The sequence below is a fragment of the Diachasmimorpha longicaudata genome, chromosome 1, assembly GCF_034640455.1.
Source record: "Diachasmimorpha longicaudata isolate KC_UGA_2023 chromosome 1, iyDiaLong2, whole genome shotgun sequence".
NCBI lineage: Eukaryota > Metazoa > Arthropoda > Insecta > Hymenoptera > Braconidae > Diachasmimorpha > Diachasmimorpha longicaudata.
Genome location: NC_087225.1, coordinates 7,698,286 through 7,714,719, shown reverse-complemented (window position 1 = coordinate 7,714,719; position 16,434 = coordinate 7,698,286). Strand labels below are relative to the sequence as shown.

Here is a 16,434-nt window from a genome sequence, read left to right as displayed (position 1 = left end):
GAAAAAAATTCGTTGAAAATACCAGGAAAATTGGATTTCTATAGAACTTGAATATCTAAGTTGTGTCTTATTGTAGCTGAGGATTCAATTGTAAAATCGATCATTATCGGAATTAATTAATTCTCGTCATATTTGTCCTTATCATTGAAAAAAATTGCGGGTAATCAGTAAACGCCCAATGTAATGCTCTCTTCAACAAATAGTTGATATATTTATTCCATTTTGTACAACATAAATAAGTGAATCACCATCTAGAATTTCCTTAAACTTATCCTCATACTTTCGTTTATCATGTTTAAATACTCCATTATTCAATAAAAAAATCACAAAAATTCAGGGAGTGGTTGATGAATCTCGAGGTTTAGGAGCCGTCCATCGTGAGTTGAAAAGAAAATTGTGCTCAGAGTTTAGGCCACGAGTAGGTGACTGGCAGGGCTGTTTTGTAGGTCGTGTCATACAATTGTGCTTTTATGAAGTCTTCGTAGTTTTCTGGCTCTGGATGAACAGTCGCTAGAGCTGTAACCAGATAAATTTCTAAATAATTATCTGTTTCCCCTCAATAATTCACAATATTGCGCAGCTAAAAGCATCTGCCAAAATGTAAGGATACATTTATATTATAATAATGTACTAAACATAATATAAATATTTGAAAACTTACATTCTCTGTACGCATAAGCCATAACCTCGACCGCAATTTTAGTGGAACACTTCTGGATATCCTGTAGCGGTGGGTAAACATTTCCCGATTCTCGATCAGCATCAGTGACAATTTCCGCAAGGGCCTTAGCCGCAATGAGGAAAGTCTCCTGAGGAATGGTCTTCATCCCAGCGCAGATAACTCCCAGAGCAATACCTGGGAAGATGTAACTGTTATTGCCCTGTCCAGGATGGTAAGTCTTCCCATCAATGGTGACTGGATCGAAGGGTGATCCACTGGCGAAAATGGCACGTCCGTTGGTGGCTTTGTAGGCGTCCTCGGCAGTGCACTCAGCCTGGCTGGTTGGATTGCTCAGAGCAAATATGATCGGCTTCTCATTGAAATTGCCCATGTCCTCAAGGATCTCTTGGGTGAATGCTCCACCGATAGCGGCAGCTCCTATCAGTATTGAGGGTTTCGCCCCCTTGACCACTTGCACCAGAGTGTCAATCGGGTCTTGCTCTCGGGCAAAACGAGCCTTGTGCTCTGTTACACCTCCGGACGCACGATTTTTCACTATCAGTCCTTTTGAATCCACCATCCAGATCTTATTTAGCGCTTCCTTCTCGGACACACCCGCCTCCTTCATTGCTTGTACACAGAGCTCTGCAATACCCAGTGCAGCCTGTAAAAATTATTTGAATAGACCGATTTTTAGTTTGGAAAACAAATTGAGATATTGTCGCCTAAAAATAGCTCTTCTTCAGATAAATAATAAATCATTAACATTTTCGTGGAATTCTGTATGAATAAATCTTGTAAAAATTACCTCTCCAGCCCCTTGGAACACAATAGTATTCTTCGACAGTTCGGTTTTGGTAATCTTGAGTGCCGAAAGTAGTCCAGCAACAGCAACCGAAGCAGTCCCTTGAATATCATCATTAAACGTGCAATACGCATCCCTGTATTTTTGGAGAAGTCTGAATGCATTGGAATTTCCAAAGTCCTCGAACTGTATCAAAGTGTTTTGTCCATAACGCTTGACGATTGCCTGCATAAACTCATCCAGGAACTCGTCGTACTCCTCCCCCGTGATACGTTTGTGCTTGTGCCCGATGTAGAGAGGATCCTCGAGTAATCCCTCGTTGTTGGTCCCAACGTCCAAAGTAATGGGGAGACACTGGTGGGGCTTGATACCAGCCAGTGCTGTGTACAGGGATAATTTACCGATGGGGATGCCCATGCCGTGGGCACCGAGATCACCGAGACCCAGAATTCTCTGGCCATCAGTTACTACGACCGCTCTAACATCATGCTCAGGCCAGTTCTTCACTACCTGAAATATGTCAAAATGATAATGGGATTTATATAAATTGAAATTTAAAAAGGAATGGATTCATTTGTCGCTAGACGTCCAATTTGTTTTTGTTAATAAATTAACAATTTGCTGCGGAATGGAATTTATACGAGCATGTACTTGAATTTAATTGAATTGAATTATTCATTGTCTCAACATTAAAAGAAGCAGTTACCATTATTTTTTCATCCAACGCTATTTTTTTATACTCGTTTATTCATCTCCTTGGTGTTACAGACGTTGTCTGTATAACGTAAATATATTCCTCCCTCTCCCCTGAATGATTCAATGACGTTCATTATGTAAAATTTTTTCTAAATGGGTTCTTTAATTTAATTTTAAGTCTGTTCTAATTAACTTCGAGGTTAATTCCTTTTGCGTTTCTGTACATATTAATTTTATCTCATTTTTGTTTGTAATAGTTATCAGTTATTCTCAATAATTCCTCAAATTACTGGAATTTGAAAGGGGTTAAAAAACATAATATGGAGTCAGTTTAAATGAAGAGAAGGAATCGCTTTCATTAGTCTATCTGCATACCTCGTATACGTGCCCCTTATCGTGGATGCTGATGAAAAGACCACGAGGTCTTCTGTAGATTAGCCCGAATTTCTGACAAGCTAGGCCTACTGTTGGGGTGTACACCAGCGGCATCATCTTCTCCACGTTCTCACTCAGGAGGCGATAGAACAGTCGCTCATTCCTGTCCTGGAAGAGACCATCATTTCATTATTGCATAAATCAAGTAAGAGGTGCTTTATGCAAATTTAAGACAATATATTACATCCACTTTTTGTTAAAAAAAACAACTGAAATAAAGAAGTCAGTCATAAAAAAATGTATACTTTTTTTTGTCTGATTATACTCACTAATAGGCCGGTGAGGTAAATATATTTCGACAGATCATCAGTATATCTGTCCAAATTAAGTCTGCAAAGTTCCAATTGTTCTTCCTGCGTTTTCACAGCAGCCGGAAGAAGTCCATGAATTCCCAGTGTCTGTCTCTCCTCAAGACTGAAGGCCATTCCCTGAAAAAAAACCCACAAAACCATTGATTAAATAACATGAGATTGAATGACACAAGATATTTGTGCAGACGATTTTTTTTCCATCGTAAAATATCAAGAACCACCTGTCCCCAGACCTTGACTTTAGTCGAGGTCGCTTGAAGGCTTGTAGATCAATAGCGACAGCTCCGAGTCATTACATAAAACGCGGGCAAAGAGAGAGGTAATTGTAAATTTTAAAGAACCCTTTTATTATTTTGTTAAACTGCATGTGGAACAAGGACCTAGCATTTGCATCAGGAGTCCGAGAGATATTGAATTGTGAGCCTCCGGGCTTTTTGAAAGGACTTACAATCAGTACAAGGTGAGGACTGATTGGGGGAACTGATGATTTACTTGTGATTAGATTGAATAATGAAAAATCGCTCGCTGTTTCGAAACAAAAAATTAAATCTATCGATTTTCCCGATGTAAATTGGTGATATTTTTTTTCAATAATTAAAATATGACCTCCTCTTCACTCAAAGGATGGTCTGGAGATAACGGAATATCTTGATTATTCAAAGAACAAGTGTATGAATGCAATCAGCCTGTCTGCGCTCATGACATTACTCAAGTAACCTTCACCCTTCTATTAGGAAATAAGAAATCAGCTCTCAACGGAGCACCTGTGACGGTGACAGACGGCGGCACAGAGTCTCACTAATTTCGATTGTTAAAAAACAACCGGAATTAGTGGTTGCAGTAAGTACTTGCGGATTGCGCGATACACCTGTTACACAAGTTTTAATGCCTTTCTCTGGATCCGTATCTACTTCACGCTTGCGTTGACACGTGAGTCTCTCTCCTGACCCCATTTGCGGTATGGAACAGCTGACTAATTGAGAAGTTATGCGATTAAAATTATTAGTCATTCATGAAATTTAATAAAATTCGAATTAAAGTTATCGCTTCATTATGTACCAGATGGTCATGTTATTTAACGAGTAATAAAGTGTTCTAAATTCCGGAAATTAATTTGATAATTAATGACAATCTATAGGCTTTAATTAAAATTTTTCTGGCAGTGTTAAAATGTTTATATCTATTCATATAATTTACGAAACCATTATATTTTTTGTTGGAATGACACTGCGATTTCCATCGGATCTTTGAATTGTTTATGAACCTATCGTACTATGCATATTGTGCATGGATTGATAACCAGAAAAAATGGTTTAATTAATTGACATGAGGCGATTGAAACCTCATTTTGGTCATAACCATTTCCTTAAACACCAAAACAGGATATGAACTGGACTTTAGAGTGAATTGTGAACTCTCGAACATTGTACTCGTAAAATAAAAAGAATACTCGGGCCAGGGATTGTTTCACGGTTTATCTGACCGAAGAAATGGACTGAGTGGTCAAAATGCTTGTTGTTTTCGCTCTCGAATCAATTGACGGAGTAATAGAGAAGAGGAAGTGAGAAAGAGAGTGGAACCAGTACTTTTCCGTCGAGTTATTGGACGAACCATCTCTATTGATCAAAACTCCGGTCGCTCCTGCAGACGAGCACGCCCTATTTAACAGAATATTGTAGTCGTCAGAGACTTCTTATTGTCCTTCGAGAGTACGTCAATTATACTAATGATCCCGTTTGATGCAGAAACTTTTCAAAAGAAAAGATATTCCATTATGGAATTTAATTAAGTGGAGAAGTTTGAATGAAATGCGTCGATCGTTCGTAATTTCAACTCACTTTTAAACATTTCTTTTTGTTTATGACCTGACAAAAATAATGAAAATAGTTGAAAATTGTCTAAATTCTAATTCTACGATTTTTCACTTACTTCTGATCAAATTCTTATCATGACTTTTTCCTGTGATATTTCTGAAATTACTTTAAAACTCTCTGAAGACATTTTCATCAGATTTAGAATTGAGGGCTCTATTTAATGGAACACTGGGTTCATGAGGAATTCCCTTCTATTAGATGATTCACCAATGAATAATAATTATTATAATTATTCTTGAAGAAGATTGAAAAAATAATTTGTGAATGTCCGGAATCCTTGCGTAGCCTAAATCCGTAGTTTTCTATATCTTGATGTCGTAAAAGAATTCCACACTTTCTTTCCCCAACTCCACGATTATGACTTTCTTCTGGGAATGAAAGTCACACTCGGAGGACCCATGCGATAATCCATAATATTTTAAAAAATTGGGTAAACTGAAGACCAGGCAGCCTGGCCTACGTGCGAAAGGTCTTCTCCGTTAAAGTTCTCGCGATAGTTAGTCACGACTCGGGCGATCTTCAAGGATAATTACACCATAGAGTATACAGAGGAATCAGAATTATGCATTTCGGTCTTAAGTACCCCTGAGAGTAGGTCGATGCCCCCGAGGCTTGGGGATACGCGGAAAATTACCCATTTTATAGGAATTTTCACGATTATGAAGAGTTTTCGATACTAGGAATTATTAAAACAATTAGTTAAACAGAGATAATACCACATATTTCTGCGGCTGATTAAAAGAAATAATTGATGTAGTTTATGATATTAATGAATAATGAAATAAATAGTGAACTGTCGGTTTCAATGCACTTAATGCACCAAATGATAAACTCATAAATGAAACTTAATTAAGTGATCGAAATTTTTCATGTAAATCACCGATACGTTAATTGTTATGTAGTTATAACGTCATTTTACAACGACCGAAGTTATGAAACTATCGGAAAATGGCACATTATTTTCTCGTTAGGACCGCCAAATGGGAATGCATTAAAGTGGATACCAACGTTATCTGCCGGCTGTTCCCACGGTTTAAAGATTGTTCCAGAAAATTAATAAAGGCAGCCACTGACAGACAAATAATATTTCGAGCTATTGGAAATACTCCCAGAACTGAGATGTTCCAAAACTTGGGTGAACTGCTAATGATAATCAATGATTTGCAGAGAAAAAAGTGTGAACAACTGATCAAAGTGAACTCCACTCATTAAAATTTAGTGAATTTGGTGATGTAAATGAACGATACCCTTCCATCAATAGCCAAAAGAGCTTCAGGAATAATCATCCAAGGGCTCTCTTTGGGCACGTATGTCCACCAATCCTTCTCCATGGCCACTACTTTCCCAACTCACCTGCACCATTTCATGGGTTCTAATGCAAGTATGATATAATCCGCCCACCCCTCGTTCATTCGGTACTTTACAGTGTACCAACCACCCCCATGCCAACAAACGCCCGTGGATACCGTTGCCGTGGGGGTCTGAGCTGCTTCCTTCAACACTGGGTTCAAGGGACAAACCTCAGCGATCGATAGCCAAAGGAAACCCCAGTGATATTTGTCTTTCTTGGGGACTATGCATTATGGATGAGGAGTCATTCACATGGACACGATGATAATATATTTTTTTCCCGAGCTATTGTCAACAACTTGGGAGCAGACAGTCAATATGTGGACTGGTGGTCAATCATCAGTTGAATGCACTTTCTTTTCGAGTTTGAAACATAATTCTGCAATGGAGGGGTGGAGGGAGCCCAGGTGGAGCTATTAGAGAGGGAAATTTCTCGCTGGGACTGATGAGGACTGACCTGATTTGCTCCCTCACTTCCGGCTTTAATTGAAAAGCTCGGAGGTCAATTCAGGGTAGCAGTGGAAATTTATTAGAAAATCGATGCTATATTCCATGACATATTAAAAAAAGTAAATTATGTGGGTAGCGAGTGCTCGGGAGGAAAATGAAGAAAACTATTTTCAGCTGGGGACGACCTTTTTTATGGCTTCTCAACAATTTGGGAAAACTTTAGTAATCCACGACAAATTACGGTAAGAGATAAATGGAGTAATCATCACTCGTGAAATGTCACTTTATTAGGGAGACCCGTTTCCTAAATTATCTCTGAATGGTTTAGAAAATTATCTATCTAATGAACGTTAAAATGAGAAATTATGATGCCGAGACGTTTGTTGAGATTCATTCATAAACTAGATAAGAGAACCATCAAGGTTAATTGATTGAGATAGATAAAAGGATAAACAAAATAAAAGTTTAGATTTTTTTAGAAATTCAGTTTTGTAGACTGATGACTCAATTATCTCCAGAATGAGTAATTCTTTGACCGTCTGTAAAAGGACGTCGCTCATTAACGAAATAGATAAGAAAACAATACAATATGAATTCTAATAATCAACAATCGAAAAGCAAAATTCAGGTTCACTCGATATTGCGCGCAAAATTGAAAAATATAATTGTACAATATCGAAAGATGACATCGGACTCATCTTATGAACTTGGCACTAAAATAGCCCCTCGCAAATTCTCGCAGTAAATGCAATAACAATAAAAAAATCCACATAATTTTTGAATTATGAATAGGCTCATTGCGTTTGAATAACGACCAAAGTTCGCAGGCATAATTCGCTATGAAAATGAAGGAAATCGCGTTCATACCCGACACAAAGTGAACATATCACGAGATAATACCGTCAACGTTTTTTCGATTCAAAAATCGTCCAGACGATGAGTAAAACATGAGGGGCTCGTCAATGTTCGTCATCGGGTCGGAATATTCCAATGAAGCCCTGACAAACCTCACCTATTCCCCGATTAATTCCACTGGAATTGCATTCTCACAACTGCCATAATATTTTTTTTCCACTGGAGTTTGGTGTTTCCATGACTCTGCGTGTCATGTGTCGCCCGTAAAAATAGAATGAATCGATGCAGAATAATTTTCCGTTAAAGAATATGGTAAAAAAACTGAAGTAACTGTTAGAAAATCCAGAGAATTTTCACTTCGCTGGGATAAATTTTAAGATGATTTCGCTCGTATGACGCAATTCCTGACTATTTCTCGTCAAGGCCAAGTGCACCTGAGATGTACATCAGCTAGAGTGAAAGTAATTTGCTGAATGATTACCAATGAAATTAAAGCTCTACAGCAACTTGTTGAATAGCCGCAAACAATCGATACGATTGCACGTTTAAAAGAACTAAAATACAACACAATGGGATAAATGGGATGACGAGGATGAATGAAATTAAAAAAAAAAAAATGAAAAATGAGTCTCACCTTATTCAGCTGGGGATTCCGGATGTGATCTAGTCCCCGGACGAGATTGGGGGTGATGGCGTCCCCTGGGCCAGGCTGACCCAATCTATCCCTTTCGAGGCTCGACATATCCTTCACTTGACTTTTACTTCCGGTATGAGTTGCTCTGCCGGTGTCCTCGGCACGACTGTCACCCTTTACCCTGAAGCAATAAGTGAGTTGGAGTCACGCCGACGCTCTATAAACCGTCAATTTCAACCGCACACATCCTACATCGACTAGGAGTGGGGTATTGTGCACTAGCTAATGCAATCGGGTAAATTGTCGTACGTGGAGTGGGGATGGGCGCAAGCGCGATGTATTAGCCCAAATTGGGAGTGAAAATATGAAATAACAGTGTACAACATTTTTTAGAAATTTACTGTACGATTAGACAGCAAAATTAAAAAAAAAATCAATAAAATCCAATTTTTCCTGAACCATTTTCTATCGAAAGATTTAATTTCTCTAAGAATTATTCGCCTCGGATTTTTGCACTAAGTCCTACATATTTATTCCAAATAGACGTTTGGCAAAAAAAATCTAATTAAATTTTTATTCCAGTGCATCAACTTTTTAAAACATTTTGAAAAATTAAAATATAAAAAATGCAGTTATTTTTAATTGCAGAGAATTATTATTGTTTTAAATAAATTCCCCTGTTTTCAACATCTCATTTAAATTGTCAATATTTTCGTATAATTAGATTTTTATTGTTATCGATAATAATTCGATTTAATGTGTTGTCTTATAATATTTAAAAAATGCAAATCATTAATTTAACATGCTGATAAACGAGTTCTTGATCATTATGAATCGATGATTAATTAAATCAGTAATGACTCATCAAAAACACGAACAAGCGTTTTCTCACAATGAGTTCAATGTCTGAATAATAAATCAGATTCATTGTTCAAGAAATGTTTTGTTTTATCAACTGTTTATGTATGACGAGAATGTATGTTTAGTTATATCAACCTCTACCTTCGACCACTGAAAAGACAATATCTACTGTGTACAGGGCCGAGCTCTGTTATTCTTCGTGGTAACACATCACCACACCGGGCACTAAATACCAAAAATTTCCTCGAACACATCTCCCCTACTGTTAACTCTTATCAACAAGTTTGAAGTCCGATCACTAATTACTCATATATGAGTTAATTAGCGAGTGCGATTAACCACTTTTCATTCTAATTGCACAATTTTGAGACTCTGGCTCCGTTAACGATCCACTGATAACTGACGATAATTCTGCAATTATAGTGCGATGTTGCGGCAGCTAAAGGCAACCGGAGTGTGCTCAGCTGATTCCGGTTTTTTTTTTCTTCTCTGGGAAAATAAATAGTGAAACAATAAAACGATTGTGAGTTGAGTTAGTTGAGTTGCTGAGGAATCTCTTTAAATTGAAGAGCAGTAACAAAAAGTCTCGTAATAAATTTTTTTGCAGATCTAATTGAGGGCTGCAGGGGAGATCGTGACGAACATGTCAAGACGATCAAGATATTTATTGAAAACCAGCCGCCAATAATGGAAAGTGCCATAAACTGCTCTACCGTTTCGCGGTGAAATACAAAGGCGTGGTTATCGGTCTACGTGATCAGCCCGCCGTATGTCCGTTATCGAGATAAATCGTTGGAATTGTACGGAATGAAAGTTTGGAATTCGTCAGCGGTTCAAGCACTTTATATTTGAATTGCCGCACTCGGAGCGGATCAGCTGTTCAACAGCTGATATTACCGGTTATCACGCGTTCTGGAAACCAATGTCAGCAGTGAGGTAGCGACCAATGGCGTGCACTGAAGATTGACAATTTATTTTATTTATCAGTTTTAAAATTAGTATTATCGGAAACTGATCCGAGTGACCGAGTCAGTAGTGATGTATCAATCTTCGAAATGCAAATTCCAAGGTCATAGGTTCTAATCTCATTACCATCAGCGATTTCTGGTATTTTCTCAAACGCATACTTCATCAACTTGTTAAAAAAATTAGAATCTTCCAATCCAGAAACCGATTGGAAGTTTCTGGGCGAATGGACGTCTCGTGATTATTCGAATGCCTATCCCTGGACATTGATTAAAAGTTAATTCATTCAGTAGTTTATTGAAATTTGTTTGTTTTTTGAAATTATTTGTTATGCAATAACTTTAAGAAACATTGAAATCATTAAACTACACGTTACAAAATTTGATTCGTGATAGAGTCAGAACAGTAGATTTCTTTAAATTCAACTCATTATTTCAACCTCCTGGTTACATTGCCGCACCCTCATCTAATCTTTCTATATTTCTTATCATTCCTGTCTCATGAGATTGTTCAGTTTGATTCTTGTCGATAACAGAATGTTTGTCACTACATAAACATTCAAAGAATGAACTTTCTTATTTAAACCGATTCACTCGATTCCCCTATTTTTTCCTTATTCAACATCGAATTCTTCGACGAACTGCTCACCTCCTTATTAGAAATTTCCATAATTCTCGAGGTTATTCCGAATCGAATGCGATTCTGAATTCCCTCCCGCGGAATTATGAGTCGGAAGTTAATGGAAAACCACAGACATTGGGAAACAGCTGGACTGCCATTTTTAAAATTGAATACTTACAGCTAATTACAACTAATTATCTATTCGCGAGGTTACGATTTTTATCACCAGTCAAGAACTGTCAACTGAACTTTGAATATCACGATAATGGATCGACTGAGAACTGTTATTTTCGGACCATAAATGAGGAAGTGAATACGTTTAATAGTTGGAATAAAAAAAAATATCAACCAACTCACATGAAGAATGTTCCTGCACGTGGTGCCTGGGAAGAGACCTTGGAACTTTTCGACTGACTTACCCCCATTGTTGTTCCCCCGTTTTTAAAGGCGCGATTAACAATGTGATTGAATAATTAATGAATCATTAAAATGAAAAATCAACGATTTATTCAGTCGGGATAAAATAGCGAGATCTGTTCACCTCGATTATGCGTTCACAGGAGCGCGAGGTAAGGATACTGAGTCAATTGACATGAGAAAACCTCAACGGTCGGTGGAAAACAAACAGATTGCGGGTGTGTAGCTCGCCCGATATATAAATCTCAAGTACAACGAAACTTTCACGAGTGGTGAGACGGTGGCAGCAGTTGCCTGTCATGTTTCATACCTGTGTTCATTGGCGTTCGAGCTACCTATGCAGGCATAACACGTACAATCGTACACAGAACTAATGTAAAAAAAGACCTCTTGGTCATTATGTTATTCAAGATTTTTTGCACTTGGCCATGGAGAATGGTCTCAGGATGGAGCGCGAGCGTAATTCCGTGTAAAATACGAGAATCGACAGAAATTGTAGCCAAGTAATTTTACAAGTTCACTCAAAATCACTCAAAACCCATAATTTTTTCTATTTAAATCCGTTAATATTTTTAATCCTTAATTATGAATAACAAAAAATTTTGTAAACGTCAAATTTTATGTTTTCTGTTAATTATAATTCAGAAGAATTTGACTATTAATTTATAAAGAATAGAAAACTTACTATATTTTTATATACAATTTTTTTACTACCTTAAAATTGTACAATGCGCTTACAAAATTCTGTATCCAATGAAATAATTTTTAGTCTGGATTATAGATTGACCATGTTGTCAAATTCATTGGAAGACAGTTCCTCCACTTTACGGAGAATCTCCCATGGCAATCAGAGAAATGCCATTCGTTTTTTATTGCTTTGGGAATAATCCCAAAATAAGTAATAATAACGAATAAAAACCATTGACTTACCTTGAGATTCCCGAAGCATAATCTCCTTTTTTTATTTCCTTCATCCCCCTTCGTTGCAAGATCAAAGGTAAAGAGGGTGTGACGAGGCAATTCAAGGAGAAGCTCTTGAGACATAAATGTCTCATCTCCGACATTCGCCCTCAGGATAAAAATCTGCAAATTGGTGAAGAATACTGCATCGTAAATCCATCGAGTTAATAGACTCCATGTGGAGCATCACGAGATTTTCATAATTTGCTGAGATAATGAGCCGTGTCTGCCCAATGTCCAATTGAACGTTGACAGGTAATGTCTACATTTACTCAGGATTCTTTTGAAATCTGCTTTGGTTTTGGTTTTTCGACGTGCCTTCAGGATCAAGAGTGAACTTTCTTTGGAAATAACAGTTGGAGTTTCTTTCCACGCTTCTCCTGAAAGTTTTTTCCAGTTTTTCCAGCCTGAAAACAGAATAAAATGTGGAGGACACGATCCAATGGTTGGAATGCTGCTTAGTAGGTAACACTATAGAACCTTAATTCAAGTCATACCTAAATTTACGGCTCCTTTATCCCCTTCTGCAGCTCTGAATCTGTTGACCCAATACAGAAACTGAAAAACTTTCAGCAAGTAGTTGTTATTCTCATTGTTTTTCATGTCAGGGCTCTTGCTTTCTTCATGAACGCCTCCTAAAAAACATTTTTGGTTCAAGTTTTCAACTGCCACCATATAATTTATTATCTAGTTGTAGATTTTAGAGGTTAGGAATATCGATGTTCTTAAGACAATTGTATTGATAATTCTGTATCGAAGTGGGACACTACTTCGAAAAAAAAAAAATTGCAATGCAGGTCAACCTCGTTTACCAGTTGGTTACAGAATTATCATTGCACTTATTCAGTGATAAATAATAATTACTTACCTGGCAGTGAGTGCAATAGCTGTAATTATTGATCAAATTCATGAATTGCACGTTTGTTGTAAGAATTAGATAATGAACGACGATCAGCACTGGACATCGGTACTAGACGTTTTGGTTATATTTATGTTTATGGGACAGGAGCTCCTGCAACGGAGCCGCCATTTCACTAGTTATTTCAAACTACTCAGGCAATTCTAGAAAATCTGGTGATCTCCACAGCTAATCATGAATTAGTAATATCACATTCGAGAAAACTTATATCACAACACAATGTTTCTCAGTTGAGAACTATAGTTGTTCTCATTTGAATAAAAACGTTCATAACTGAATGCTTTAAAAGAACAATATTATTTTTTATTGATGAACCCCTGTATTAATTGATCTGCTATGAAGAAATATAAATGATTTGGTCGCATTATATGTGCGATTATGGGTTTAGTTGTAGGTCAGAACGAAAAAATGGATTAAAAAATCGAAGGATTCGATATGAAAGTCTAATGGATTTTGCAAAATTTCATTAAGGTATTTGTGGCCTCATCAACGAGGATAAAAACAACTCCAGCCATCAGATCTTGAAATTCAACTACAGAAAGGATTTGTACCTAGACCAGGTGGTAAGTGATGTGTGTCCTGCACTATTTTGCCACACCACATTCTGGTACTTCTACTCTCCGTGATCGAAGCTGTATGAGATAGCAGTGGGTAGACGTGAAAGACTGATTGCTCAATGTCGATTTCGAGGAGTAACTATGCCTTCCCACACATTATATAAAACGTTCCATAAATTCCAGACGAATAATCCCGCATTTCCTATTCTGCACTCATGGAGAAGAAATAAATCTTGACGTTGACAATTTAGAGAGTCAGGATAAAAGCTAATTGAGAAGTCCTGTGTGACCCCCCTGTGATTCGTTTTGAAATAGTAATGGCTTATTCAACTTCTATGAAAAACAAATAATGTCCTTCGATCGAAATTATTACATTTTCCTCTTATCAATGAGCCTGAATTGATAAGTTTATTTCTCAGTTGTAAATCTCGAAAGGAAACGGTCAGGATGGGAACGCATTTACTTTTTGAGGTACTCACCAAGCCCACCTAGCTTCACACCATAAAACAATCCACGACACAATGAAATTCGTCCTGAAAAACCAGAAAAACCTTCATTCAACCTTTGAATTGGCTTCAGCCCCGAGGTCAACGGAAATTTACTCTTTAATCCTCTTCCCACACAGTCTCAAATGCTCCAGACTCCCCGAGCCTGAGTCCTGTCGTGCAGGAGCTGACGTTCTCTCTCACCGAGTTTCAACTGTCTCCAAACCCAAACAAACCTCCCCTCCAACCTGAAATCGTTCATCATCAAGCTTTATTTACAATAAAAATATTACAAAATTAGCAGAAGTCGACAATGCCGGCCGAGTGAATCAATTATCATCCACTTCGAGGCCTTCAAACCCTCAAAACCCTTCCAAAACTTCCCCGATAAATCGACCTTCGCCGATCGAAAAAAATCAAGACCCTTCGATTTCCCCTGAGACATCTTCCGCGACTGCACCGGAATGCTCAGACACTAGAGTACACAATCGTTTCTCTGGTGTTGGTGCACCAGAGCCTCCACTTCGACCCTTTGAAAGTCTCCCCAGGGCCTTCTGCAGGCACCCCTACCACCCTGAAACCAATCCCTTAACTATTCCCCCTCGACTCGCCATAAAAATCCCCCGAAAAAACCCGTCAGCCCTACAATTTCAACAATTCTTTACGAAGATTGCACTTCAACCCGAAATGCACCGCCCTTGGCTTACCCCGATTCTCCGTTGAAATCCCAAAAAATCCTGAGGAAATTCCTCTTTACATGGACCCCCGAATATTCAACGAGATCCACGACCCATCGAACCCCGAAGAAGTCTTACCGAAGGTACCAAAAAAGCCCTCAATACGTGGCAATCGGTACCGCATTGAGTGACTATTGGTGGCCCTCTCGCGCACAAGACAGGAGCCGTCTTTCTCCATGGTCCGTGCTCGCGTGTACTGGCAGGTGTTTTCCCGGGGCTCTTGGCCACACGCAATACTAAATCAGTGTTAATATTACTGTTGTTATTATACCATAAAAAAATAAAAATCTCAAACACTTGGGAAAATAACAAGTCATTAAAATTGACATTTCGCGAAAAGTTTCAAGCACACGAGGTATACTAAACACCCCCTCCGTCTTTTTCATATTAAATTTTAAGTGATTAATGAATAATTGAGTGCACAAGAAGAGACATTGCACGTAAAATTCCAAAACAATTCACAGAAAGAGTTATTGATTTTGATAAAAAAAAATACGGATATGAGAACTCCAGCATTGATATTGGCCTCTTCGGCGACTCCTGCGGCACAGCCCAAGAAGTCCCAGAAGGTGAAGAAGCCGAGAGCGAAATCGACGCACCCAAGAACAGCTGACATGGTGAACGGTGCGATAAAGGGTTTGAGGGAAAAGGGGGGTTCCTCCCTGCATGCGATAAAAAAGTATATTTCGAGTGTTTACAAGATCAACGCTGAAGGGCATGCGCCGTTCATCAAGAGGTACCTGAAGACAGCGGTGGCCGGAGGTAGTCTGGTGCAGACGAAGGGAAAGGGCGCCGCTGGGTCCTTCAAGCTTCCGGCGTCGGAGGGCCCCAAGGGGAAGAAAGCGTCACCGATGGTGCAGAAGGTAGTGAAGGCTGTTTCAAGTCCTAAGAAGACCGCGGTGAAGAAATCCTCGAAGAAAACGGCCGTGAAGACTGCGACTCCGATGAAGGCTGCGGTTAAGAAGGTGAAGAAAGGACCTGCGGCCAAACCCCCCAAGGCCAAGACTGCCACCAAGGTCAAGGCTCCACCGAAGGTGGTGAAGAAGTCGGCGAAGCAGGGGATGGTCACCAAGGCCAAGAGACCGGTGAAGAAGACGACTGGGAGGAAGAAGTGAGGCGCCGGATGATGAACATCTGGGGCTTTTGAGTCGAGATAAGAACTCTCGAAGGTATCATCGCGTCTTTTGTCGGAAGTTGAGGACTGCGGGACGCAGCACCTGGGCATCGTCTCGCATACGGGATCTCAACCTTTGTTTTGACATTGTTTGTTTGTAATGAAGAGTTGAGAGGTTTTTTATATTTATAAATTATCCTAGAATAAGCTAGCCTGATTGGATGTTCGATTGGTACAGAATAAATTTCATTGTTTAGAAGATGTGGGAGATCTTTTGGGAGACGTTGAAAATGAAATGTTTTTGAAAATAAATTTCCTGATTTGAGTTATCTCTGGTGCTTTTGCATCCGGAGGGCAGGATTATTGCATTTATTCTATTTTTTATTGGCGAACATTTGGGACTTTTGGTTGATGTAGGGATTGCGAAGGCAAAACCAACGCAACATCTCGCACGTCGGTTTTAAGATTTTTTTTTTGTGAACAACGAATTTTGTAGTTGAAAAAAACATTTTTGTTTGTGGAAATAAATATTGTTATTTAAATTATCTTGATTGATTTTTTCCTACTGGCAATTACGATTATTTCAGGGGAGATCAGAAGTTCTAGGAGCGAAGGGAAGAGAAATAATTTACACGTAATGAAGTGAGTACTTCGGCTAGGGGTGAAAAAAGTTCTTTATTGACCTTCAGGGGGTGAATTTAGATGGATTAACCTTCATTCAAAGCA

At 38.5% G+C, this 16,434-nt stretch overlaps 2 protein-coding genes across 5 annotated transcripts; one reads left to right on the top strand and one right to left on the bottom strand.

Moving 5' to 3' along the window:
- Positions 1–181: 181 nt before the first annotated feature.
- LOC135168944 (NADP-dependent malic enzyme) lies at positions 182–12,893 on the bottom strand. Of its 4 annotated transcripts, XM_064133590.1 has the most exons (9): positions 12,765–12,893; positions 12,394–12,531; positions 11,867–12,303; positions 8,072–8,252; positions 2,867–3,025; positions 2,538–2,705; positions 1,470–1,976; positions 662–1,325; positions 182–516 (listed from the first exon to the last, which is right to left on the bottom strand). In XM_064133590.1, exons 3-9 carry the CDS (start codon positions 11,998–12,000, stop codon positions 401–403), a joined length of 1,929 nt encoding a protein of 642 aa, XP_063989660.1. In that variant the 5' UTR covers positions 12,001–12,303; positions 12,394–12,531; positions 12,765–12,893; the 3' UTR covers positions 182–400. The 4 variants fall into 4 exon arrangements, with proteins under 4 accessions (XP_063989660.1, XP_063989682.1, XP_063989673.1 ...); XM_064133612.1 differs by lacking the exon at positions 8,072–8,252 and having other exon boundaries at positions 12,765–12,891; XM_064133603.1 differs by lacking the exons at positions 11,867–12,303; positions 12,394–12,531; positions 12,765–12,893 and adding an exon at positions 10,877–11,135.
- Positions 12,894–14,805: 1,912 nt separating this feature from the next.
- Positions 14,806–16,253, top strand: LOC135168965 (histone H1B-like). Its single transcript, XM_064133621.1, has one exon. It carries the CDS (start codon positions 15,095–15,097, stop codon positions 15,707–15,709), a length of 615 nt encoding a protein of 204 aa, XP_063989691.1. The 5' UTR covers positions 14,806–15,094; the 3' UTR covers positions 15,710–16,253.
- The last annotated feature ends 181 nt before the right edge of the window (positions 16,254–16,434 follow it).